This window comes from Carlito syrichta, unplaced genomic scaffold, assembly GCF_000164805.1.
Source record: "Carlito syrichta isolate Samal-C Ts95f unplaced genomic scaffold, Tarsius_syrichta-2.0.1 Scaffold122049, whole genome shotgun sequence".
Taxonomy (NCBI): domain Eukaryota; kingdom Metazoa; phylum Chordata; class Mammalia; order Primates; family Tarsiidae; genus Carlito; species Carlito syrichta.
In genome coordinates, this window is record NW_007066145.1 from 56,669 (window position 1) to 81,383 (window position 24,715).

The 24,715-nt window shown below is 45.2% G+C and overlaps 1 protein-coding gene across 3 annotated transcripts in view; it reads left to right on the forward strand.

Moving 5' to 3' along the window:
* The first annotated feature begins 2,522 nt into the window (after window positions 1–2,522).
* Window positions 2,523–24,715, forward strand: part of NPTN (neuroplastin) — a 31,297-nt gene continuing 9,104 nt past the window's right edge. For 2 of the 3 annotated variants that reach the window (XM_021707628.1, XM_021707629.1), the window contains exons 1-5: window positions 2,523–3,017; window positions 8,473–8,644; window positions 11,074–11,168; window positions 21,401–21,531; window positions 23,803–24,076. In XM_021707628.1, coding sequence (XP_021563303.1) covers window positions 2,690–3,017; window positions 8,473–8,644; window positions 11,074–11,168; window positions 21,401–21,531; window positions 23,803–24,076 — 1,000 coding nt within the window. In that variant the 5' untranslated portion in view covers window positions 2,523–2,689. Of the gene's footprint in view, window positions 3,018–8,472; window positions 8,645–11,073; window positions 11,169–21,400; window positions 21,532–23,802; window positions 24,077–24,358; window positions 24,446–24,715 lie in introns of those variants that run through there. The other variant, XM_021707630.1, reaches the window with a different exon arrangement.

Consider the following 24,715-nt stretch of genomic DNA (forward strand, 5'->3'; position numbering starts at 1 on the left):
TGTAACTGTGGGCAAAATACTTACTTTTTGGACCTTGGTTTCTACATCTTTAAGGAAGTTATAATGTTACTTATGTTATATGGCAGTTGTGAGGATTAAATGAGATAATGAATATAATTGCTTAGCACATTGCCTAACATACATACTTAGAGGAATCTCACCTGTTTATATTTATGTCTAATAATAATAGTGGTAATGGTTTTCGAAGAGAGCACAGAATGATGTCCATTGTTGGTATTTTCAAGGACTTTTATTCTTGTTTTTAAATAAGTTTGTTTAAATATACATCATATATTTTGCTAATTCAAAGAACATTGTTATCTTCATTCCATTTCTCTTGCTACAGGTAGAAAATTGAACTGCCTCAGACCAGCTTGCCTCCTCCCTGGAAGCAGTATTACCTGGGGTGGCACAGTCAGGCTGAGGAACTTACTCAGTTGTGTTGAGTGGGAATCCTGTGTAGACTGGTGTTCAGCTCCCTGAATTGTATGCTGTTGGGATTTGGAGTCACACTGGAATTGGGTGGATTCTTGGTTCCGAATATACTTGCAGGCATCCTTTGTACGTTAGCGTGGTCAGTAGATCCATAATGGGCTTGAGTCTAAGCCTGCTTTGCAGTGCAATTCAGAAGAAGGAAAACATACAAAATAACTGAGTTTTAGAGTATAATAAAGTGCATGATTGCAGCATTGTAGAGGCACTACCTCCCCAAGTTCACAATGTGATTATAAGACTTTGTATGATGAAGAATATGACTAAAACAGAATGATACTCTTTACTGCATTCCAGGGATTTACTGATAACCAGTTTGCTCTGGTGATTGAACCAGTAATAAAATGAATAAAACCAGCTTCCTTTTCTCTCTCTTTATATTAGCTGGCATTGACTTTGAGGGTGGCCAGGTGGCAGTTTGTGAGACCGAGTCCTGGCTCCTCAGATACAACTTTACTTGGCAGTAAGCTTAACTTTCCATGTAGGGGCTTGGAGACTCCTTTCTGTAATTCTGAAACTTCTCCTGCGTCTGAGAATGACATCTGTTTGGTACTTGGGGCCTCTAGTATGTCTTTCCTTACTAGGAATGTGGGCCAGATTTGAAGAGGTGCTTTTGAATGGCATATTAAAGGCAGAACATTTAGTTAAAGCCTGTTAATACTGCATTCCTGTGCTCCCTAGATTCTGAAATTTTGAAGAATTGAAAGCCTAGTATGAATTTGGAGGTCTTCTACTTAAATAAAAATAGTACCTCCCTTAACAATGGGGTGGGGCTTATCTCCTAAGGCAAATACTGCTAGGGATAAACAAACTTTTCCATTTAGTAAGCTTCATTTTCCACTAGCCCTGTTACATCCTTGGCTTCTGGACTGTAGGAAACTGTCCCATTTAGTTCTTCCTCTCCTCTGGAATCTTCTTAGTTTGATATTGGCATGTCCCGACCTTACTCTCTGCTCACTGCAGATGGGCTGGCTTGCCCAGGTTCTCCAAAGGAAGGTTGCCCAGCTGCTTAGTGCTTTCTCTCTGTTTCTTGCCCTGTACCTTAGGACAGTGTCTGAGTTGGTAGAAATGCTGAATGAACCCCAGGTGGAGTGAGTGGGTAAGAGAGAGTGTTCTTGTAATTTTGTTTCCTATAGGCCCAACTCCAAATAAGCCTGGATTTCTAAAATTCTTTTTATGCCATTTCTACCTTGTCTTAGGGAACTGTAACCTCAAGCCAACTATGGGCAAGTGGAGGGAGGCGTCAACCTCAGTTTAATTCATCAGTGTACATTTCTCATTCTTTTTGAGCTGGCTTCTAGAAGCCAGGCAAGTAAGCTATGTAGAGCCTGTCAAGTGGCTTTTCAGAAGATGTTTCAGGTTATGTGGATTTCTGGAGTTATGGAGGGTATAGTCCTTCCACTCATGACAGTGGATTGGGTTGCTGGTACTGTTGGCCCCACTCCTGAGCTGGCCCCAAAGTATCTTATGCTAGTGTAAAGTGCAGACTGTTTCGTTCTCCTGAGACCGAGGGGTCTGCATTCAGGTAGAAGCTGCCATATCAAGGACAGCTGGGTTGTTTGCCCAGGGAAAAATAGGAGGTGGAGAAAGTCTAGTCTGAACTCTTCATGAGAGAGAAGTTTGCTACTCTTTCAGTTGAAATGTGAACTCTGAATCCCAAGAGAAGGCACTATAGGTCCGTTAACAAGTCCTGTTGAGGCAAAAGACTTTGCATCTTTAAAAAGTGCCCATCTGAAAGGGACATCCTGACTTGGCATAGAAACTTGCTGGCACTTTGGTGATCTTTCATCACTTGCCTGGGTTTGCAAAGGTGATGAATGGTTTGTGCTCGAAAGAGAGAGGCCTTCCCCAAGACAGGCTTTCTCATTCCTCCCAGCTGGGCCCATTGCTCAGTGCTTTCCAGTGGGCTTGCTTCTGCCTGCCAGCACCTGGGCCGCCCCAGCTTGTAACTAGCCTGCCTTTGCTTTCTGAGCTTCCCAGGGTGGTTCTTCTTCTAAAAGCTTGTATGAATTGCTATTACTGTCTCTTTATAGTTTAAAAATGAATCCTTTTTTTGTTCTTTGCAACTCATTTGCTTTTTTCTTTTCTTTTCTTTACATTACTATTAACACCTGTTGATTCTTTTTTTTTTTTTTCTGATTGGCCTGTCACTGCATTCCTGCTCCCCCTCCCTCTAGCTGGGTTTGTCAAGTCGCCCATGTCAGAAACTAAGCTCACGGGGGACGCCTTTGAGCTGTACTGTGACGTGGTCGGGAGCCCCACGCCAGAGATCCAGTGGTGGTACGCAGAAGTCAACCGGGCAGAGTCTTTCAGACAGCTGTGGGACGGTGCTCGGAAGCGCCGTGTCACCGTAAACACCGCCTACGGGTCAAACGGCGTGAGTGTGCTGAGAATAACCCGGCTCACCTTGGAGGACTCTGGGACTTACGAGTGCAGGGCCAGCAACGACCCCAAGAGGAATGACTTGAGGCAAAACCCCTCCATAACATGGATCCGAGCCCAGGCCACCATAAGCGTCCTTCAGAGTGAGTCCAGCACCCTACGGTAGCAGTACTGTAGTCATTAGAGGTGGCCCGATGATCCTTCCCTTCCGCTTCCTTCCCCTTTTCCCCAGTATGATCGCTCACCCCACCCCATGTCTCCGTTTTTTCAAACCCACGACCCTCTGGTTGTAGTGTATGGAAACATCTGTGGCAACTTTTTTTTTCTTCTTTGCCGTCCTTGCTTCCTCCCTCATCCCCCAGCCCTTTTCTGTGTCTTTCTTCTCAGGAACAAAGAACTTGAGGACATCTGTGACTGTCCCAAAGCATCTGCGTTGGGAGAGGAGGGAGGGAGAATTGGGGAAGTGAAAAACTTTTGAAACTCATACCAGCCAAGGGAGGGTAGTGTTGAAAATGTTTCTTTCCCTGCCCTTTAATTTTGTAGTAGGTTTCCTGCTATCCTTTTTGCTGATTTCTTCTCTGGTGCCTTTCTATTTTTGTTTCTCTCCCCAGTCTAACTATTTATTTCTTCTGTTCATCTGTTTGAAGCTCTCTGAGTAGCTGCCATCACCTCTGTGGTTTTCTGTTTTGTCTGCCCAGCCTCTCCCCTCACTGTGACTTGGTGTCATCCTGTTCTGTGATGGGAATGTTGCCATGGGTGCAGTGTGGTGGTATGTCTTGGTTGTTGGGTGGCATGTAAGCTTGGGTATTTCCATAGTTCCGGCTCTTTTTCTTTCCAGAAGTAGCATGTGCTTCTCTGATACCAGCCCTCCAGTGCAGCAGTCTGCTCCTCGCTGGGCCAGACCTTCCACCTCCTATTCTCCTCAAAGCAGCAGCCTGAAGCTTCCTCCATGTGTCTTGCTGTTAGGTGCCAAGTGATATTCAGCTGCAAACTATTTTTTAAAAACCCCATCACTCTGTCTCAGAGTCAGAGTTGCATCTGATTCCTGTTCATTTTTTGACTCTGATGACTGGCTATTGGTACATTGTGCCTTAGCCCAAAGATGGCAACCCCAGAACTAGTGTAGAAGCCCTTCACACTGGCCTTTTCTTTGGGTCTTGAAAAAAGAGGAAACTAAATTCTAATCCTGTTCTAGTCCTCTCAGTGATGGGTGAACTGAGAGGCTGGCTCAGAATCCTCCTCTTAATCTCTTACAGGAGGTACAAGTGATGCGTGACACAGGAGCTTCTGAAAGTGGCTGGCTACTTGTGTGAGAGGAAAGAGAGAGGCAGAAGCTCCCACAGAACCAGTGCTTCTGGCCAAGCGACTTCTAGCCTCATGCCAGACCTGGTTGTGCTTAAGGGGCATTCTCTGCTTAATGGAGAGATCCTCTGGGTTTTTCCCTTTCTCTTCAAGGACTCAGTGAGTGGAATTAGCTTAGAGAGCGGATCAATTTAGAGCGAGAAAGTAAAAACAGATATGATTTTTATGAGGAATTTGGTAGTAATACAGGAGGTAATATGACCTGTGTCCCGAGTCCCTGTACTTTACATGGAAAATTAGTGATTGCTCTTTGTAGTGATTTGAAGACCCCTATGGGAAGGAAAAAAGTCTTTTGAGGAGAGGTAGGAGAGGCTGCTGCAGTTGGCACTGTTGACTCAGAGAACCTGCTTCTGGAAAAGGAAAAAGAAAACCTTGTCTATGTGAAAACGGGGAACATTAACCCAGTGATTTTTTTTTTAAACAATTTTTTTCCCTTGCACGTCTCCTTCTCCTGCCCCCTTGCTCCTTTCCTTATAAAAGCAGAATTACCCAAATGGCCACAGAGGTTTGTGGAAGTTGATAGGCATGGGCTGGGCTGGCATTTGTGCTTGTATTTCCAGGAGCCTGGCTCATTACTAGAATGACCGTGCCTGGGGGCCAGAAAAGGATGAGACTTTGGATACCTGTCTACCAGTCCTGGAGTACAGAGCATTCCCCCAGTTTACCTAGAAAAGCAGTTTCCTAACTTAGGGTATCTGTATGTGGCTAGTCAGTTTTGCCCTTAACTTTCCCATCAGTCTGTTAGCCTTAGTAAGCTGTTTTGGAGACCCAGGAGGTTGTTGTTGCTGTTTTTTTTTTGTTTGTTTTTTGTTTTTAAACACTCTGGAATCAACTCTGATTGGATGTTTTATGATCTCAGCATTCCCCAAGACATTGCCTCCAAGAGGAGGTTGAAATCTAAGAATGACCTCCTGGCCATACTTTCCCCAAAGCTCTGCAAGTCATGCAAGGCAGGAGAAATGTGCCCAGTTTCAGGGTGTCTCTCTGGCCACAGCATGCTCTTTACATATGCATGGTGGCTAGGGTAAGAGCCTCCTCTCGCTGCTTCTAAATAGGAGTCAGTGGCAGGTGGAAGTGTTGCAGCGCCTCCTTAGGTGTTCATCTCTCTTGGACCTTGACTGGGCAGTGCTTGGCCACAAAAATAAAAGCCCCACCTTCATCCTGGTGCAAATTGCAGATGTTGCACCACGGCCAAAGAACTCGGTCTAGCACTGCTTTTCACATAGAGTAGTCCCAGGAGGCAGGTTGACCCTACCTCACCACCCTCCCATGGTGCAGAATCATACTTAAAACCTATTGAAATTGTCACTTGCTCCCAGCTGACTCTCTCCCAGATCTTTAACATTTAGGGAAACTACTTTCCTTTGCCTTCCAAGAATTCTTAGCAGAAAGTTACCAGGTTGCTTTCATCAGCTTCTTAATCTCCCTGGGTTGCAGTGGTCATTTGCATCACCACAGGTAAGAGGAGCATTTACTTTGGCCTCCTTTTGTTTAAACATCTGGAAGCGTCTGGCCTCATTCTCAGGGTTCACCCTTTCTCAGTGCAATCTGAGAGGAAGAGCCAGAAGGAGAGTCCCAAGTGGAACAGAAAATGAAATTGGATAATAAAAATTCAGCAAAAATCAAAATGTGTTTGGGTTTTAATGTTGCCTTTATATTTTTTAATTTCTCTTCTGTGGAGTACTGGCTCTCTTTTTTCTCTTTTGTTTTTGCTTGGTTTTTATTTTTCTTGGAATTGTGATGCTTTCTGCTGATGGTGTGTGTGCGCCTTCCATTGCAGGGTTTGCAGCCGTTCTGCTCGACTTCTTAAAGCCCAGGGATTTGGCTTCTGTCCAGTGTGTCTTGGAAACCATGGGACACCACTGCGCTAACGTGTTGACATGCATCTGCTTCTGTCTTAGTGGCTGCTATGCCTCCATTATCTGTACATAGAGACCCTGTTTGGTGTTAACGATAAGGACCAGTGCTGAATGGAAGATAACCATTATCCTTTTGCCAGAGTTGGAAAATAGCTAGAACCATTTGGTTAATGGAGCAAACTGAAGGATTTGTTTTATTACAAGTTTCTTTGAAGACATTAACTCTACAGTCAGAAATGTTCCATTGGATAGGAGGTCCCCATAATTTCTCCATCTTGTCCCCCTCCCTGAACAGCAAGCACAACTGAGTTCCAGTGGAGGGAGAGAATTTTGTCCTTGAGTGAAGGATCACACTATACTGCATCAAATGGGAGGGGAGTTGCTGCAGACCCTAGACAGGAAGTAACCAAGTCAGCCAAGGGTCCTGAGAGAGAGTTGGAAAACAAATAAAAAAGCAAATACCTTTCAGTATGGATCAAAAAAAGATTTGTTAGTTTAGACTTCACCTGAAAGTGTTTGACTACATGACTACAAGTAGAAGAAGAACTAAGCCTGGGGAAAAAATTTAAGACAATGGACAACAGCAAAAGACAAACACATAGAAATGTCTCAACTTTCTTATAGTGATGGATTTCAGTGTGCTTGAAAGATGAAACTTTCAGGAATGATACAATGTGACTTTAAAAATTTCTGCTCAATATCTTATAATATTTGACTCAGATAGGTTATTTTTGTAGATAAACTAGTGGTCCCAGGTTGTCTAAGCTCAGCATAGAACTAGAAGGTGAAGTATACACCGAGGGTAGAAGGAGGGGTGATGTGACCTTCAGGCCGGGAGGGGGGCAGGAATGGAGAATTGAGGCAGATGTGTCCTGTAGGCCAACTTTGCCATTAACCCTTTGCACTCGAATGTCTCCTCTGGGGGATACCAGAAATCTAGCAAACCACTCAGATGTTCCCTCCCAGGGGAAACAAAGAGATTGCTGGTGGTTATACAGGACAAACTTATGCAGATGCAAAATTTTCAAAAATGTATGTTTCCTTGAAGTTTTTCTTTCAAAAACAATGAAAAACCTATGTCCTGTTTGAAATTTGTCTAGCATCTGATGGATCAGTTGAGAAGTAGTTTTCAGGAATCACGCTTGCGTCCTTCCACATCATCTTCAAACAACAGACTGGACAATAAACTACATTTATTAATGTAGGAGGAAGAAAACGAGACTGCACTGTCTGCTTGAATAGAAAAACGCCAGGTGGAAGATGTCCAGCAAGTTACTACTATTGTACAACATTTATCAATGAACCTGCAATGCATGTTGGTGACAGTTTCACATGTTACCACACATTAGAAAAATATGAGATATGAAATTTTGATTTTTTTCATAAATAGGTTCCTCAATGTCTAAAATTACATTATAAGCCAAATATTACAATAAAATAATTGGTTCCAGCCTATACTATTTAATATGAAGTGAGTTGTTTTTAACTGTTTCGTAAAAAAGTGCAGTTGAATTGCTGGTAGGTGATCCACGAGATGTCTCCGAGTGCAAAGGGTTAATAGTACTTATGCCCTTACACAAGTCATTTCACTTTTCTAGCTCTTAAAAAAAGAGTGGGATTCAGTAGCCTTTCTAAAATTCTAGAAGCCCATCATATCAACAAAACATTGCACTCTAGTTATAACTATATTATCTCACAATGGAATGTGTTTTAAAGTGCAATTCTGAAAAAATGTTGCTTTGGAAATAATGGGCTGAGAAAAGAATGGATGGTTCCTTAAGAATTCTGCTTCAGCACCATTTCTCAAATGTAAGAGCCTTCCAATAGGAAGTTGGCTTTAAGGATTCGCACTTTTTCTGCATACATAATGGCCATGGCTGGTTTGCCGTAGGTTTAACATTTAAATGTGGGAAAAGCTATACATGTATTATCTGATTATACCTATTACTGTTCCAAGGCTCAGTGACACCGTAGGCAGCTTCTTAGTTATATAAATCATGTGACCTTTGTCTTCAGAATGGCAAGGTGGAGCCTGGGTTTTTAATCGAAGCCGCATAGTTTGGTGGTTCTTATGTCATAACAGTGATATTCAAAAGTGTAAGTGGATTGTTGCCAATGTAAGCCCCCATAATACTCCCATTCTTTCACGTCTAGGCCAGCTGGTCTCAGGCTGTTGTCTGCGCTAGTGGTCATTTGCTTATAATCATTGTTTTTCCTTTCTTGACTTCCTCCAAAGTGGTGAAGTGAAATTCCCCATGTGGTCCTGTCTGCCTCCCCTCTTCTTCTGGTCTCCCCCTCCCACCCCGTCCAACTCTCAGGCCAGGGCAGCAGCGGATGGAAAGCTATTGCCCCCTGTCATTGTGCACTCTTATTACAGAGCCAAGGATTGTCACCAGTGAAGAGGTCATTATTCGGGACGGCCCTCCTCTCCCTGTCACCCTGCAGTGTAACCTCACCTCCAGCTCTCACACCCTCACATACAGCTACTGGACAAAGAATGGAGTGGAATTGACGGCCACTCGTAAGAATGCCAGCAACATGGAATACAGGTGAGGGGAACTGGCAGCACCTGGAAAGACTGGCAGAAGTGGGGCCGAGCTTCCTCGATCCATAACTAGTAGTCTCCACCTATAACTACTGCACATGGAAGGGACATGGGGTATATTTGGTTTAACCCAGTAGATCTGGGGCAATGCTTAGGACTCGTATAAGAGATTACCAAGTGATTCTAATGAGCAATCAGTTTTGAGAGCCATAGATGGTCTCCTCACTATTATAATAGAGAAACTGAGTCAGGAGGTAGTGATTTGCTCAGGGTAGCAATGCTAGTCCATAGGAGAGTCCCAATTAGAATGCGATCTCTTGACTTCATCCAGTGGGGTTTGAAGAATCAGATCTCAAAAGTCTGCTTTGAGGCTCTAGGAGCAGGACATCTCCCTAAGTGATCTTTCTACTGGGTAGATTTCCTAGTGAATTACCTTTTAAGGGTGTTTAGCATCACTGCCACCTGATAAACACCAGTGGATCCAGGGCTCTTTAGTGATCTGGAGTGAGGATGGTAGCCTGGGAATAATCTTTGAAGAAAGGAGGATATTTGCTAATGGGAGTTACCCAGCACCCCCACATTTGGTGCTTTTTGGAATATCTAGAACATGTGGCACCTCATCTTTCAGAGTAGTTTGTTCATGGTTGAAACTGATCTGGAAAAGGATCAGGTAATCCTCCTTGGCAGATTGATACAATGCAAAGAAAGCACTGAAGTGAAACCAGGAAGCCTGTGTACCCAGGAATAGCAAGGGCATTCTGCAATGTTGTGTAGCTTTGAGATCGTCTCACACCTCTTATTTATTTGATCCACATGAATTTGTGGATCTTCTCTTTCTTTTTTGAGGAAACTAAGATTCAGAGAGTAACTCTTGACTGCTTTAAGGCCAAATACTATATCTAAGAAGTTCCAGAATCAAGGCTAGGTTTCAGGTCTTCTGACTTTTTCGAAGTTTCTCTAGAATTTTATTTTCCTGTTACACAATGCTACTTACTGGCAAGTTGGTTACACTGTCTCTACTGTAGTTCCTTCTGATGTAAAATGGAAATACAGCCTCAGCTTTATCTTTATAGTTTGAAAAGGGTTAGTTAATCAAATGAAGGTGTTATGTAGAGTGAAAAGTATTTATTCCTGTTCTGTCCATTCATTTTACAGACTTGTTTTTCATAATAGCTCTTTTAAGATAGCAGGCATCCAGTCATGTTTCTCTCAAGTCTTGTACTGTTGCCCACAAAGCTTTGAACTGTAACTTCATAAAGTTTCAGCTTGACTTATAAAATACGTATATTTTTTTTCTCAGCTTATTTGAAGTTCTGTAGGGGCTTTCTGCATCCTTAGGGTGCTTTGGGGGTTTCACATTTTGTGGAATAACAACTGAGGAGGTCATTGGGCCCGTTTCAGAACCCTGCCTCTGCCCAGCCTGCATGGGACATTTTCCATTTCCTTTAATTTCTTCCCAGTAGCTAGTACAAAATAAACTTTGAGCCCATAGGCATGGCCTCAAATGTGGGAGTTATCTTTCCAAGTATTTCTCGATGAACTTAGAGTCAGTCTAAGCCCTGATAATTGAGCTGTTGCTCCTTAAACTCTGGAACACTTGTTAAGAGCAGCTGACTTGTGTCTGTTTTATTGTGGGGAACATATTGATTTAAGAAGAGGCACTGTGTCAAGTTGACAAGACATCTTGACTGTTCCTTATAGAATATTACACTGACATGGATATGCTGAGACAGCCCTGGGGTTGGGCTGTCTCTCCCCTCATCCATAATCTCTTAACCTGTGTTTCTCTTTTGGAATGAGTAGTAAGTGCAAGTGGCAGGGGCTGGGGAAATAGGTGGAGCCCTGAGTTTGTGGTCAGCCTTTTAGCTGCATCTCTGTAGCTGATGCTCTGATAGCAGGTTTTCGGTTTGTTTTTGTTTTTTGTTTTTAATTACCTGAGTCCTGTTAGTGAGTAGTATTATTTAAAGGCATGCTGCTACAAGACAGGGTAGGAAGAGCAGACCTACCAAATGAGTTCTTTAGAGATACTCGGAAAAAGCATTTTCCCCATCCTTGTTTACCTGACTGGAGCCCCCAGGTAAGTGAGAAGGTTTTAGTGATGGTTCCCCCTCTTACATCTGAGTGTAATTTGTACTTTGTGCAGCCCTCTTCCTTTGGTGACATTGTGCAGTTTTTTCTCCACACAGATTGGAGCATCTTGAGATTAGGAATCACATGCCATTCCACCTTCGTCTTCCTGGCACCCAGGAAAGAGCAAGGCATTAATGTTTTGGGATGCACAGAGGGCATTTTTGCTTTTAGTTAGGAGGAGGTGAGTTGTCTTCAGGGGTAGAATTTGCAAAACAGTGCCCCTGGCTGTCTCTGTGATTCTCCTTTTCTTTATGTTTTGATTATTCCCAGCTTCCTCACTTGATTTTTTTCTTACCTATGCAGGATGAATAAGCCGAGAGCTGAGGATTCAGGCGAATACCACTGCGTCTATCACTTTGTCAGCGCTCCTAAAGCCAACGCCACCATTGAAGTGAAAGGTACAACCCGGCAGAGGCTTTGGTGTGAGCCTCTCACTCTCCTCCCATAACATTGCCTTGGTCTGTACTCCCAGGCTTCACGCTCTCCTCGTTTCCATTTTGAGAGTCAATGATAGTTAGAACCGGTAGCCCTGCTGCCTTGTTTTAAACTCTGACCCCATCATCTGCTAGCTTTGTGGCCTTGGCAAGTTACTAACTTCTCTTTTTTTTTTTTTCGTCATTTGTAAAATGGTTATATCAACACTGTTTAACCTTATGGGGTGTTAGGATAAAATAATCTGATACAGTAGGTTGAACTATATGAAACTGAGGTTTTTATGTGTGAATAATGTTTGAATGTTGGCAATTTGTGTGGCTAAAGCATGTATAGCTTTAAAAGCAGTGCCTTACAAGGATGATAACATAGGTCTCTAGTGGGCCAGCAGGACTGGGGAAAGTACAGTGAATATCAGTTTCTGTGGATAATTTATTAGAATTTCAGTAGACAGCCTTTGGGTGCATGGCAGCATAAGGGCGAGGTTGTAGCAGAGAGTTCCAAGAAGCGCAGATAGGACTATAGAAGTTGGAGCTACCTGACATCATCTATGTCAGCTTCTCATGTTGCATCTGGGACCCAGAAAAGCAAAACCTCTGGCTCCATGTCCCTCTGTGAGTTTGTGGCAGATCTAGTCTAGAACCCAGATCTCAACTCCCAGTGACCCTGGGAAGGCAGGGCTGCTGATGGAGGTCAGGCTGGAGAGACGAGAAATTTTTATTTTCTGTTTTTCATTTTGCTGAGGGAGGACACAGATTTGTTTTCTTAAGTCCATAGGATCATCCCTGGAAGCTGGAAGGATACATTCAGGAGAAAGGGCTTATATTATGGGTACTTAGGTCTTCCTTAGAATATTTGGAAGATTAAAAGTGGAGATTCAAGAAAGGCTTAGACACATTTCAAGTTTCCAGTATATGGTGTTAGTAAATGAAGGGAACACTTTGGCGACACAGTGCTAACTTGGGAGTTGATGTGGAGATGGCCACTGCCACCTCCAGCTGCTAGATTTAATTCTGAATACCTGAGGGATTGACTTAGGTGAGACAGGGTCACAACAGGTGGGAGAACATGGCATTTGATTTCTTCGGTGGCTTTTCTCAGGGAGATCTGGGTTGTTCTGTTTGCAGAAGGCCACACACGTTCAACATAAGAATGAAGGGCGTGGGGAAACATTTTTTTCTAAGCCGGTGGGATTCTTCCACAGCCTAATGGTGCCAGCTCTGCAGGGAGACTTGAGGCCCTGCAGCATTCCTGGCTGAGCCTTTGGCACAAAGACAGAGCAAAGGGACCAGATGGGTGAGGGAGGGCAAGAGCGGGTGTCTAGTTAATTGTCCTCCCCAGGCCTAAGGGATAATTACACACAATTGCAAGTCCTGACTAACTGTAATCGCTATTGATTTGGAGTTAATGATTTCTAAGCGGCACTTTGGGGAGTGGAAACCAAAGTGGTTTTTCCATTTGGTTGGCCGTGTGAGAGGGTGGGCATCAGTGGCCTCAATGCCATCGGTCTTCATCTTCTCTTTAGTAGATAGGAAGCAGTGGTGGCAGGGTCAGAGCAGGAGGCTCAGGCCAGGAGTGTTTTACATAACATCATGTTCAAGGTGCTTGCTGGGCACTGTTGCATCTGACTGTACTTGTGAGAAAGTGAGGCAGGGGGTGTTACCTTGGTTTTACAGAAGAGAAAATTCTGTTGTATAAAAATCCTAAAGCATATTCAGTGACTACCTTGGATGATACAGTGTATGTTTATCGCCCAAGAACATTTGTAAGGGTTAGGGTTAGGGTTAGGGTTAGGTTCTTTCTCTCTTTCGCCCCCAGCACCTGGATAGAAACAGCTGGACGCTTACTGTCTTGTCTTTTGGGTTGTGGAGAGTTGAGTCTGGTAAAGGCAGAGCATTTGGCTTTTTCTGTATCTGTTTAAAAGGGTTTCCTGTGGGCCCAGGCTTATATTCTAAGCTAGCTTCCATTTGTGATTGGGGTAGAAAAACTGCCTTGCATTTAGAGAGAGAGAGAGAGAGAGAGAGAGAGAGAGAGTGCGCGCTGATTCCCAAGCACTTTCATAGAAAGTCTCAGCTTATTCCCCTAGTGCCCTCTGGGGTGGAGGTAAGAGACAGTTAATCTTTTTATAGCTGTAGTGATTTGAAAAATCTGCTGAGTGATGGAGAGGTCAGAGGTGTTTGTACTTGAGAACTGAAGATTCAGGGAATATAAGGGACCTCTTAGCTGAAGGGGTCTCTGAGAATCTCCTTCATTTGTGGCTTTAGCTGAATCAGCATGTCAGGGCATATAATTCAGACCATCTGTGTATATTTCTTCAGTATCAGTTCTACCCTCAGCCGTTTCTTCCCCATCTGGCATTTCCTGCCTTTCAGAACACCTCTGGGTGTTATCTGGACTCAGTACTGTGAGGACTAAAGGACTCACGCTAGCCAGGGACTGGGCATTGTCTGTCACATCACCAAATCTTGAGTTACCTGTGGTGTACAAAAGGAAAGGGCGCTGAATCAGAGTGAGGAATGTGGCCCGGGAGTAGACCTGAGGTGGCCGTGCTTGGAAACCAGAACCTGCGGCTCTTTGTTTGGGTACTGTGAGGAGGGTATTGGCCATGTAGAATGGGAGGACTTGCATCTGAGGAAGGGTTTATTTTTTCCTCTTTTTTTTTAAAAGGACAAAAATGAGCCACAGTGTAAATAGGTAGGCCCTGTGAAGGGCTGCATTTCTTAGGTATTTGCAGTTGATCTGAGTAGGTGATGAGGAGGAAGATGGCCAGGGCATGGGAAATGGCAGGGGCTAGGCCTGATTGGGGCCACTGCTCAGAGCCCACCTCCCTGGGATCCACTTAGCTCACATTGGGAGGACAGCTCTCTCCCCAGCCTTCTGACCCTTCAGAGACTGTCTTCCAGAGACTCCACCCCTATCATAGAGAATTCATGAATAAATAGGTGTTGAAATGTTCTATCCCTGGCATTTTTCAACCCTTACCTCTTAACTCTCTCCCTTTTCCCTTTCCTTTTCTAAAATTAAAAAAATGTGCCCAGCACTTTGGAAGGCCAAGGCAAGTGGATTGCCTAAGCCTGCAGGTTCGAGACCAGCCTGGACAACTTGGCGAGACCCCCCCCCCCCATTATAAAAAAAAAAAAAAGAAAAGAAAAAAATTAACTGAGTGTGGTAGTGCACGCCTGTAGTTCCAGCTACTTGGAAGGCTGAGGTGGAAGGATTGCCAGAGCCCAGCAGGTCGACGCTGGAGTGACTGTGAGCATGTCACTGCACACTCCAGCCTGGGCAACAGAGTGAGACTCCAACACACACAAAAAAAAAACTCATAAAAGAAGCAAATTAAAACTTTTTGTATCATTTACAAAGTAAAAGAGACATTTTTTCTCATGATTCCCAGACACTTAACCATTTTGATTAATGCAAGAAACAAAGAATTGGAGTTTTGTTGCTATTTTTTGGAAAACGATTTTGATGGCTCGCAAATCTTCTGTAGCACATGTGCCACTGCCTCTTGTGAGAAGCACATTGCAGCCCCAGAAAGGCTTGCACCTCGTGTCTTGTCAGGGCATTCTCCCTGCTTATTGCACATTTCAGATGAGCTTCAGTCTTCTGGTTGCTGTGAGAGCCAGAGCTGATCTTGTGTTTCTCCTCCTCCTCCTCAGCTTTCTTTGCATTTGACTGTTAGGAGTAAGTGTTAAGATTTCTGTAAGTGGCCTTGCCCCATTTTCCTGTTTCCTGCTCTGTCACAGTGCCTTACAAGGGATGTATCATGACCCAAACTGGCCGAGATAGACTGTGTGTGCATGCCACTGCTAGAAGTAATAGTAAACATGTCACATTTGTACAGCACTTTGAGCCTGCACGGCCTTTTCAAGTTCTTTCTTCATTTAACAGATGGGAAAGACCGCTAGTTTGACAGGTGAAGATGCTTAGAGTTTGTGACATCCTTTAGGTCAGAGCTGATGTCAAAACAGTCTCTTCTGACTCATAGTTGCCATAACTTAAGAAGTCTTTGCAGGTATAATGGTAATATCTTGAAGCTCCTAGGGCATTCCTAGCATCACCCTCAGCCCCCAGACCGTCCCTGCCATGTGGCTCATAGGTAGGTAAGCCCAACCTGACTTGCTTTTCCTCTCTTCAGAGTGCCACCCTGACCTTCCTTAATAAGACTAAGAAGAGCTCACATGTCTGCGCACTTTATGCTGTTCTCTCTGCTAGGTGCATCGCTTGTTCCTTTTCTCTCCTTTACTTTTCACAACCCTGTGGGATAAGTGCTGCTAGCTCCACTTCCCAGGTGTGACCACTGAAGCCAGGGGGAATTATGGCTGGCCCAAAGTGACAGAGTCCATGGTTCCCATCAGGCACTTGAGCTCCAGAGCCTGTGCTTTTAAGCACTAAGCCGTCCTGCTGTGTTCAGTTTATGACATTTAAAAGGCCTCTGGCTGAGAATTGGAAGACATGGGTTCTCATTTTGGCCCTGCCATTAACTCACAGTGGCTCTGATCAGTTGCTTCCCTTCCTGGACCTCAGACTCCTCAAGTGCAGCAGGGAGAGGAATGAGATTGCCATTCCCTGGTGTTCCTTGGTTCTGGATGGCTCTGACAGTCTGAACTCCCTTTTGTGGACACTAGTGAGAGGTTGGTTATTGAAGGAAGTTATTTCCAAGCTCATTTTCTTAGTGGTGTTGATTGTCAGCCTCTCAGCTTGGAGAATGTCACCTCAGTGACCCCACACCTCCACAGCCTCATCTGCCTATCTTATGAGGACACCTGATCTCCAATGCTGTTGCCAGGGAAGGTGTTAGAACAGAGGTTCTCAAAGTTGACTTAATTCATATGAAGTGTGGCCTGGGTGTGAGCATTTTAAAAAGCACTCCAGATGTTCCTAGCATATAGCCAGGACTGAGAATCACTGTCTCAGGGGAAATTTCTACACCGCCGCCTCAGTGATTTTACCTGCAGAAGGCGGCACCTGTCCTAGGCTGTCCAGTCTTCACAGCCAGCTCTGGGTCTACTTTGGGGATGGAAAAGCCCACATTCTCCTTGCATCCATCTTGACCAGTCTTATGTTCCTTCTTGGGCTTAGCCCTTTGCTAACAGTAAATCTTAACTCTCCCTCTCTACCTTCATTTTGCCTGCAACAAAGTTGAGGTACCTGGGATTTTATAGGTTGTGTAAAGCAAGCAAAAAGACCATCTATGCAGAATCAACATCTTTACTTGGAAACAGCCCACTCATTGGCAACACCTTTAAGGATACATTTTCTTTGAAAATGAGTTGCTAGGTTAGAATATGCTTTGGAAAGTGAGCACCAAGGAAGCAGTCTCCACAAGAGGCCTCTACCTTTCTTAGGTCTGTTCTGTTAACTTTACTAACATTAGCTTCGTCTTATCATGCCTCTTGCCGGAGTTGACACTTTCTACAGCCTCCAGCGTGGCAAAGAAGCTGGGTACTTTGCTCTTAGTGCAGGTAGGTCGGGCAGCAGAGGGTTCTGAGGAACACGGATTTGTCCTCAGTCAAAGGCTCAGACTGCCCAGATAATGAAATTGGGTCAGGTGCTGTTGGGTAACCAAGACTCTTTTGGGACCCCTCCGTTGCTATTTATTAGGAGGCTGGAAGAATATCCATTAACTCATGTGATTAGAATATGTGGCTAACAAGGCCAGAGAGTCACTCGGTCCCCACGTGGGTCACTGAGCTCTTCTGAGGGTCTTTCTGTTGCTCCTACTCATCACTCTTGCCACTCAGCCTGTGTCCCCAAGAGGGTAGAGGGAGGTAAGGAGTATCTACTCTGTTTCCTTCATGATATGGAGGCTTAGCCAGACTCTCAGACCTGCTTTCAGACCAGCAGGACCTGGTTAAGCACTCCCTAGTTAATTGACAAGCCCTTAAAAGGTGATGCACTAAAATAGGCCTTACTTAATCATATAATTTGTCAGTATCTGACCTGATTAAACCTTATTAGAGCTACAAACAAAAAGTCTTGTTTATATCAGCAAATGAGAGAGCATATAATCAGTATCTCTGATTTCTTAGAATTAATAGTGATGGAGTGTAAGCCTTAGCCTTTGTTTCCCTGACTAATGGCTCAGTTTAAATGTTTGCTTTTGACCCTGAGCTCAAATGTGCTTGATTAATAGGTGAAATTTAATCCTCACAAGACCTCTATGACATAAGTATTATTCCCATTTTACAAAAATAAATACTGAAACTCAAAATACTTTAAACAGTCTGCCTTAGGTTCTCAGTTGTTGAGTAATAGAGCCTTGATGGAGTCCAGATTTCTCTGTCTTCAAGCCCAAAGCTCTGCTCTTTACACTATGTATACAGAGGAGCTAAACTCTGGCAGGCAGGCAGATCAGTCCCACCACAGGTCTAGGGTGCTCTATTACTTCTGCATGTAAGAGAACATAGCGGCTGTTTGCTGTGCAGTTGCCAGTCATTTGCGTTGTACATTTTAATTTTTGTGGTCCCTGTTCTAGTTTATTTCTCCTTTACAAAAAGCATGGCTGCTGGATTCAGACAGTCCTGAATTTGGGTTCTAGCTTCACCATTAGGAAACTTTTCCAGACTTGAGCTTTCCAATGTATAAACATGGGGTAATGTCTGCCTTGCTGGTCAGTATGTTTGTTACCTATTGCTGCATAATGAGTTACCTCAAAACTTAGTGGCTTAAAAGAATACACACTTATCATGTCAGTTCCTGGAGGTTGAGGGTTAGGGAGCAGCTGGGTGGGGCATTCTGGCACAGGGACTTTCCTGAGACTTAGGTGAGCTTCTGGCTGCAGTTCTCAGGAGGCCTGGCCAGGACTGGAGACCACTCCTAGGTGACTCCCCAGGGGACTGTTGGCAGTAGGCCTCCACTTCTGCCTGCACAGGCTTCTCGCTGTCTGTTGGAGTACCCTAGCATGGCAGTTGAGCCCTGCCAGAGTGAGTGGGAGAACGAGTAGGAAGCCACAGGACCTCTGTGAACTGGTCTCTGGAGTTGTGCTTTACTTCTGCTTTGTTTTCTTCGTTGGAAGAGAGTCACTAGGTCCAGTCCACACTCAGAGGAAACAATCAGGCTCTACCTCTTGAAGGGAGGCACATCAAAGAACCTGTGAACTATTTCAAACCACCTGGGTCTTTGAGCCCTAGGTCTGGCCACTGCTGATGTGTGCTCTAAGAGTCTGGGTACCTTCCTTGCTGGGGATCCCCTGCCGTGTTAAGCAGGTGGAGCAGGAGTAGGTATTCTGATTGAGCATCTCCTTTGAAGGATAGAGAGAGGTGACACACCTGTTCATTGATCCAAAGGCCAAAGTGTCCATTGTCATGATGACTCGCTAGAGGGATAGAGCAATGTGGCTTGGGTTAACTTTCTCTCCACCGCCGTGCTAGTGTTGCTCCCATCCCATGGGCAAGTAACCAGGACATTATTCTCTTGAGAACGTTAAGTTGAAGAGGTGTCCCGAAGCTGCAGTCAGTATTTGTCAGTAAAGTGAGGCACAAGCAGCAGCAGATCTAACCACTGAAGACTCTCTTAAGCTTATACTATGCACACATGGCCCCCAGAGGATGGAGGGCAGTGGGGAGAGGGGGTGTTGAGCTAGGCCAGCAGCAGCTCCAAGACCATGTTCACATCTGCAAGTAGAAGCCTCTAGAAAATTGCAGGAAGTGGATAAGGGGAGGATGTGTTGCTCCTCTCACACACAGGGAAGCAGGGTATGGGGCTGGGGGTCGGGGGTATTTGCCACCTTCCAGGTCCTGACCTTTAGGGCTAAGTCCTTTCAGAGTAGTGACTCTTTGAGGCTCTCCTAGGTGGTTTTCTTGTGTAACCTCGGGGCTGAGTCCCCGAAGCAAAAACTGATAGTCCTGAATTCACTGTACTTTTGCAGTTAGTCATGTAACTGGCCCAAAGTGGGTGTTCTCTTCGGGGCAAAGGAGAATGAAAATGGGAGAATATACCATTTACCAACTGATGTGAGAAATGTATATCTCTGCCCTAGCCCTTCTGAGCTTCAGACTTGCTATTCGGCTGCCTGCTTGACAACGTCACCTGGATGGTAAATGAGTATCTTAAACTTACCGTGCTCTAAATCTCGAACTCCTGGTTTTTACCACCACTTTTTCTCTGTTCCCTAATAAAACAAACTAAAAACACACAAAAGCCCCAATTCTTCGGCAGTCGCCGTCACCTTGGTGCCTGGCAGTTCCGTGTTGCAGTTGCTCTGCCAGGACCTGTGTATTCTCCTGATCCTTTTCTTCTCAAGCCACATTCAATCCCTTCACAGATACTTTAACCCAGCCTGCAGAATACATCCTGCGTCTCACCATTCCTCCCCACCTGCACGCTCCTTCACCTCCCCCAGTTGAGTCACTCCAGGAGCCTCCTGACTGGTCCTGCTTCCTCTGCTCCTGCCCTGCTTCTGTCCTTCGCCCCACCACCCCTTCCTCTTTGTACGTGACAAGCACGTGCCAGCCTCAGGGGCTGTGCTTTCCCCTCAACCTCGTGTTCTTCTGTAGATGTGTGACCTGCTCCCTTATTTTCCTCTGATTGTGCTAAAATTCATTTCAGAAGGGCCTTGCCCAGCCACTCTGTGACATCCTGGCATGTAGTGGGTGCTCAGCAAGTGTTTGTCACATGAACGAAATGGCTGGAGGCAGCATGTGGCAGACTTTTTCCTGTGTGTCCCGTCTCCCCTGTGATGAGGATCTGGTCACCGTGTGGCTGTGAAGCTTATTCCTTGGAGTGCTTGATGTTTACTGGCTGAAGAAAGCTCTGAGGAAGGGTGGCCAGGGTGAACAGTCAGCCTGAGAAGTGACTGAGTGGCTATGGGAAAAGTTTGGCATGGTGGGGGAAAAGTTTGGCATGGTGGGAACAAGGGAGCCAGCCTAACTTCTCCCTTCTGTAGAAAGCAGCTTTGCCTGGAAAAACAAAAATATGTTTCCTGAATAGCATCCTGTCTACGAAACACTGAGCGGCACTGGCCGGGCCTCAGTTTGGGTAGGGACTGGCTATAGAGACCAGGTCTCTGGAGGGTGAGTACAAGACCAGTACCAGTTAGTGCCTAGGAAGCACAGGCTGTGAGTAGTAGGACTTTAGATAGTTTTTAAGTCAAGAAAAGCCAAGCCAGTCAAAGGTGGTACATGGGGCTCTTCCATGATATACAGCTGTACAGGTTTTTAGTCTCCACATGGAGGTTCTGATGTCTTAGGACTCCATCCAAGAACTCTGGGAGGTCAGCAGGGGTGAGACTTATCTCCATTTGATAATGGGTGTGGAGCTGAAGCACAGAATCATTAAAGAACCAATGAAACTGGAATTTGGACCATGGCCTATCAATTCTCTTTCCTGTCTTGGCCAACACAGTGACATCCGGCCTGCTTTGAGTTTTATTGCTGTCAGATTACTGTAACTGGTGTGAAAAATAGAGTTAAGATGAAATAAGGTAAACTCAAAGAGTTAGCTTCCCGTTGGGTTTCTTGAATCCTTGAAACTTCCCTAATTTTTAGATTGTGGGTGCTATATATTTCTTCCTAAGTGATCCCTAAAAGTAAGGAAGACCATTTCTAGCATGTCTAAAACTTCCCCTTGACTGGGTTCAGTCTAAGAGATTGTTGCAAATCAGGTGTACAAGGCAGATTCTTAAGATGTTGATAACTCTGGGGACACTGGTTGGATTTCCTATTCATCCCTTTCTTCTTTCTCCTGAAGGCCCAATTGCTGGATTCCCTCTTTCCTGGGAGTGCCTTGGTCATTGTAATTTATTTGGTAGATTCTCCAAGCCTTTATTGTTTTCCTGTATTTTGTAATAGATTTGATTGTAGTTATCAGTTTTCAGAATGTCTCATTTCCTTAAAGGAATGTGTGATATTTGATAGGATGCATGATTGTTGTTATGTTTGCATTTTCTTTAAAGGAGGGCTTAATTAAGAGCAGTTGTGCCTATATCCTTTTCCGTAGGCTAGAGAATTGCCTCTATCATAGAGCCTCACATGTCAGTAACATTTAGAACTGCTTGGGCTGCTTTGGTGGGTGGGGACAGGGGTTACGGTTGGTCCCGTAATTCTGACCTGAATTGTTCTTCATCAAAGCCGAACATGAGGGGGACAGGTGTAAAGACTGACTCTATTAGAAGCAGGGCTTTGGGCAGGTAGGTGGAGCTTTGGTACCTTATTCAGAAGACAGTTCCATGGTGACTGTTTCTGACCCTTTCTCCCAGCGGCTCCTGACATCACTGGCCATAAACGGAGCGAGAACAAGAATGAAGGGCAGGACGCCACAATGTACTGCAAGTCTGTGGGCTACCCCCACCCGGAGTGGACATGGCGCAAAAAGGATGGCATGCCCATGGTGAGTAGAGGCAGTCTGGGCCTCTGGCTGGTGTTTATCTGGGGGTGTCCAGACACGTGGACCAGTTGTTGTACCCTTGGATGTGTGCATGGCATGGGTCTCCCTTTCTGGAACCATGAATAGTTTATACAGTTTCTGTCTAGCGTGAAATCTCTGTACATTTTATGTCACAGCTGTCTGTCTGGTAAGGGATTAGATTGTTTGCCTTCAGGATAGGATACTGAAAGAATTAAGCCTAATCTTAAACTTCTATGATTCTAGTGCATTTATCCTAAAGAAAACACTGTTCTTGAAGTGGTTTTAGAGTACCCGCTTTGCCTTTTGGTAAAACAAGGTTCTGAGGGCAATTATTAGTAGAACACAAGAATGCTGCGAAGGAACTGGGGCAGCCCGAGGAGGCCCAGGGGCAGCCTAAGACATTGGGAACCTGGCAGGATTTGCTCTAGACAAGGTCATAGAGAACATCTTTTTTTAGACTGTGGGATGACTCATGATGGTGTTTGGAAGTTAATGCCTTAGCCTCTTACTTTCTCTCTGTTCTAGTGATTTCTGACCAGTTACTTTCTCTCTTGGAGTGGGTGTCGACATTCCTCTTGTCCCAGGTATCCTCTCTGATTGTTGATCTGCAGGATCCCAGAGGACCCTAGAGAGCATTTAACCCAGCTTCTTTGGGAAGGGTCCATGGTAACTGAGGTCAGTTAGTAGCAAAACCAAGGGATGTCTTTACTTTTCTGATTTTAAGTGCATTATTTTTCCGGCTTCATGATCTCTTGATGCTGAAGTGTCCAGTGATGAAAATGACTCCAACAGCAACAATGATTGCTGTGTTTCAGAGACCCATTAATGGGGGGATCAGGATGACAAATGGAGAGGGGGAGGTGCTCAGGTGAGTATTTTCAACAAGACACTAGGTTTTCTAAAGTGCTGGTGAAATAATACCCGTTTTTTTTCTGTTGGTCACATGGAAAGGGCCCTTGAGCTTTTGCCAAGCAGGTTGGAATTACTCTGGGTATTTTCGCCTCTTGAAATACAACTCTTGAGGTGTCACAGAATAGCTCTTCTTTTGAAGGCTGTGAGTCCCCCATGTTAGCTGGACCCACACCAAATACAGACAATTGTATGCTGTACCTAGAGCCACTTGGGGTAGTGTTCCCCTTCTTTCTCCTTTTTTTATTTTGGAGTTGAAGTCTCATTCTGTCGCCCAGGCTGCAGTGCAGTGGCACACACGCTCATGGCCACCCCAGCGTTGACCTGTTGGGCTCTGGTGATCCTCCACCTCAGCCAGAACTACAGGCATGCACTACCATGCCCAGCTAATTTTTTAAAAATTTATTGTAAAGTTGAGGTCTCGCCAAGTTGCCTGGACTAGTCTCGAATCCGTGGGCTCAGGGATCCAATTGCCTCGGCCTCCCAAAGTGCTGGGATTACAAGCTAAGCCACCGAGCCCAGCCTCTTTTCTCTTACTCTTGATCATGCTTTAGTTGTCACTGGTGAAGATACACAAGTCTGTTCTCTTCCCTGCCAGGACCCCATGAGCTACATGTCTGTAGTTGTCCCCCCACACCCACCCCGTGCTGTGCTCTCACACCTCTGCCCTTGCTCCCCTGGAGCACCCCTCCCTGCTGCTCTGCTCTCCGCCATGATCTGGTGCCTATAATAGTTCTTCTGTGAAGCTCCCCAAGACTCTTCAGCAGTGGCCACACACTGTGTCCCAGTGCTCCCTGCACACCCTCTGTTGGGGCTTCTGAGCACATGAATGTCTGGTTTCCTCTTGAAGTCAAGCTCCTTATCATTTTTGCGTCTTTTCTCTATCTCACCTTCCCTTTAGTAGGAAACATGCATGTACATCAGTAAATATCTGATGAGTGAATAACCTCTCCTCTAACCCTGTAGTCCTGGAAGGAAAGGAAAATTGTGAATTTCCCTACCTTGCCTAGGAATGAGTTCTTAACATTGTTTGTGGAGGAAATTTGATGTGACTTCTCAGAACTCAACAAGAGTGAAGGGGGTGTGCTGTGCTGACCTTGAGGTCATCAGAGAGGCCTCAGGTCCCCAAATGTGCTTGCCCTTGGGGGAGTGCAGAAGTTTGTTAATTTGTCATTGAAGCTGAAAGAAAGTCTATAATGAAGTGCTCCAAGTTCCCTGGACAAAGATGGCACTAGACCCTGCTTCCTCATTCCAGCCAGTGCCCTGATAAGAGCAGGAGCAGTGTTGCCCTCCTGGATACTGGCTCACAGCCTCTGACCTTTGGTACTATCACTGTTTTTGCAGGAGAGTCTCAATTCCTCTGGCCGCTTCTTCATCATCAATAAGGAAAATTACACTGAGTTGAACATCATGAACCTCCAGATCACAGAAGACCCTGGCGAGTATGAATGTAATGCTACCAATGCCATCGGCTATGCATCTGTTGTCACCATCCTCAGGGTGCGGAGCCACCTGGCCCCGCTCTGGCCTTTTTTGGGAATCCTGGCCGAAATTGTCATCCTCGTGGTGATCATTGTTGTGTACGAGAAGAGGAAGAGACCAGACGAGGTTCCTGACGGTAAGAGCACCCCACAAAATAGCTGCTGTTGGGGTTCACTCCTTGGGCCGCTTTCCAAGCACCCAAAGAGGGCTCTGAGGGTGTTGGGGTCAGTCCCGAAAGAAAAGAGGGAAAGTTCTGTCACTAGGTCCTAACCCCTGCCCGTAAGGTTTTTCGCATCAGCTGCCTAGAGCTGTTCTTGTCGCTCCCTCTGTTTGGGTGTTCTCCAAACCCTTTCAGGCCCCATGTGGTAAACGGGCAGCTGTCAGTCTCTTTGTTCAGCTCTGTCCTCCTTCAATACAGATCATCAGGCAGATTGAGCTTGAGGAGAATCCAAGTCAAGCCTAGAAGCCACCCCAAGATCGCAGGCCACCTGGCCTTTCAGGCAGATTTAAGGTATCTAATTGGTTGTCACATGGTTGCCTGGTGTAGCCCCTGTAGGTAACTGCTCCAGACCAGTCAGTGTTCAGAAAAGACATTGGGACAAGCCAGCCTTGATCCCTTGTCTGGTCCCTTTGATAGATGTTCAAGGCTCTCTGGTTGACTTTGCTGTCTGTGTCCCATAGACAAGAATTATGGAGGGTGTGTAATGTATCCACCCATCCAATTTAAGACAGGGATAGCTCAGCGCTAACACATGGAGCTCATGCCCGAGCCCAT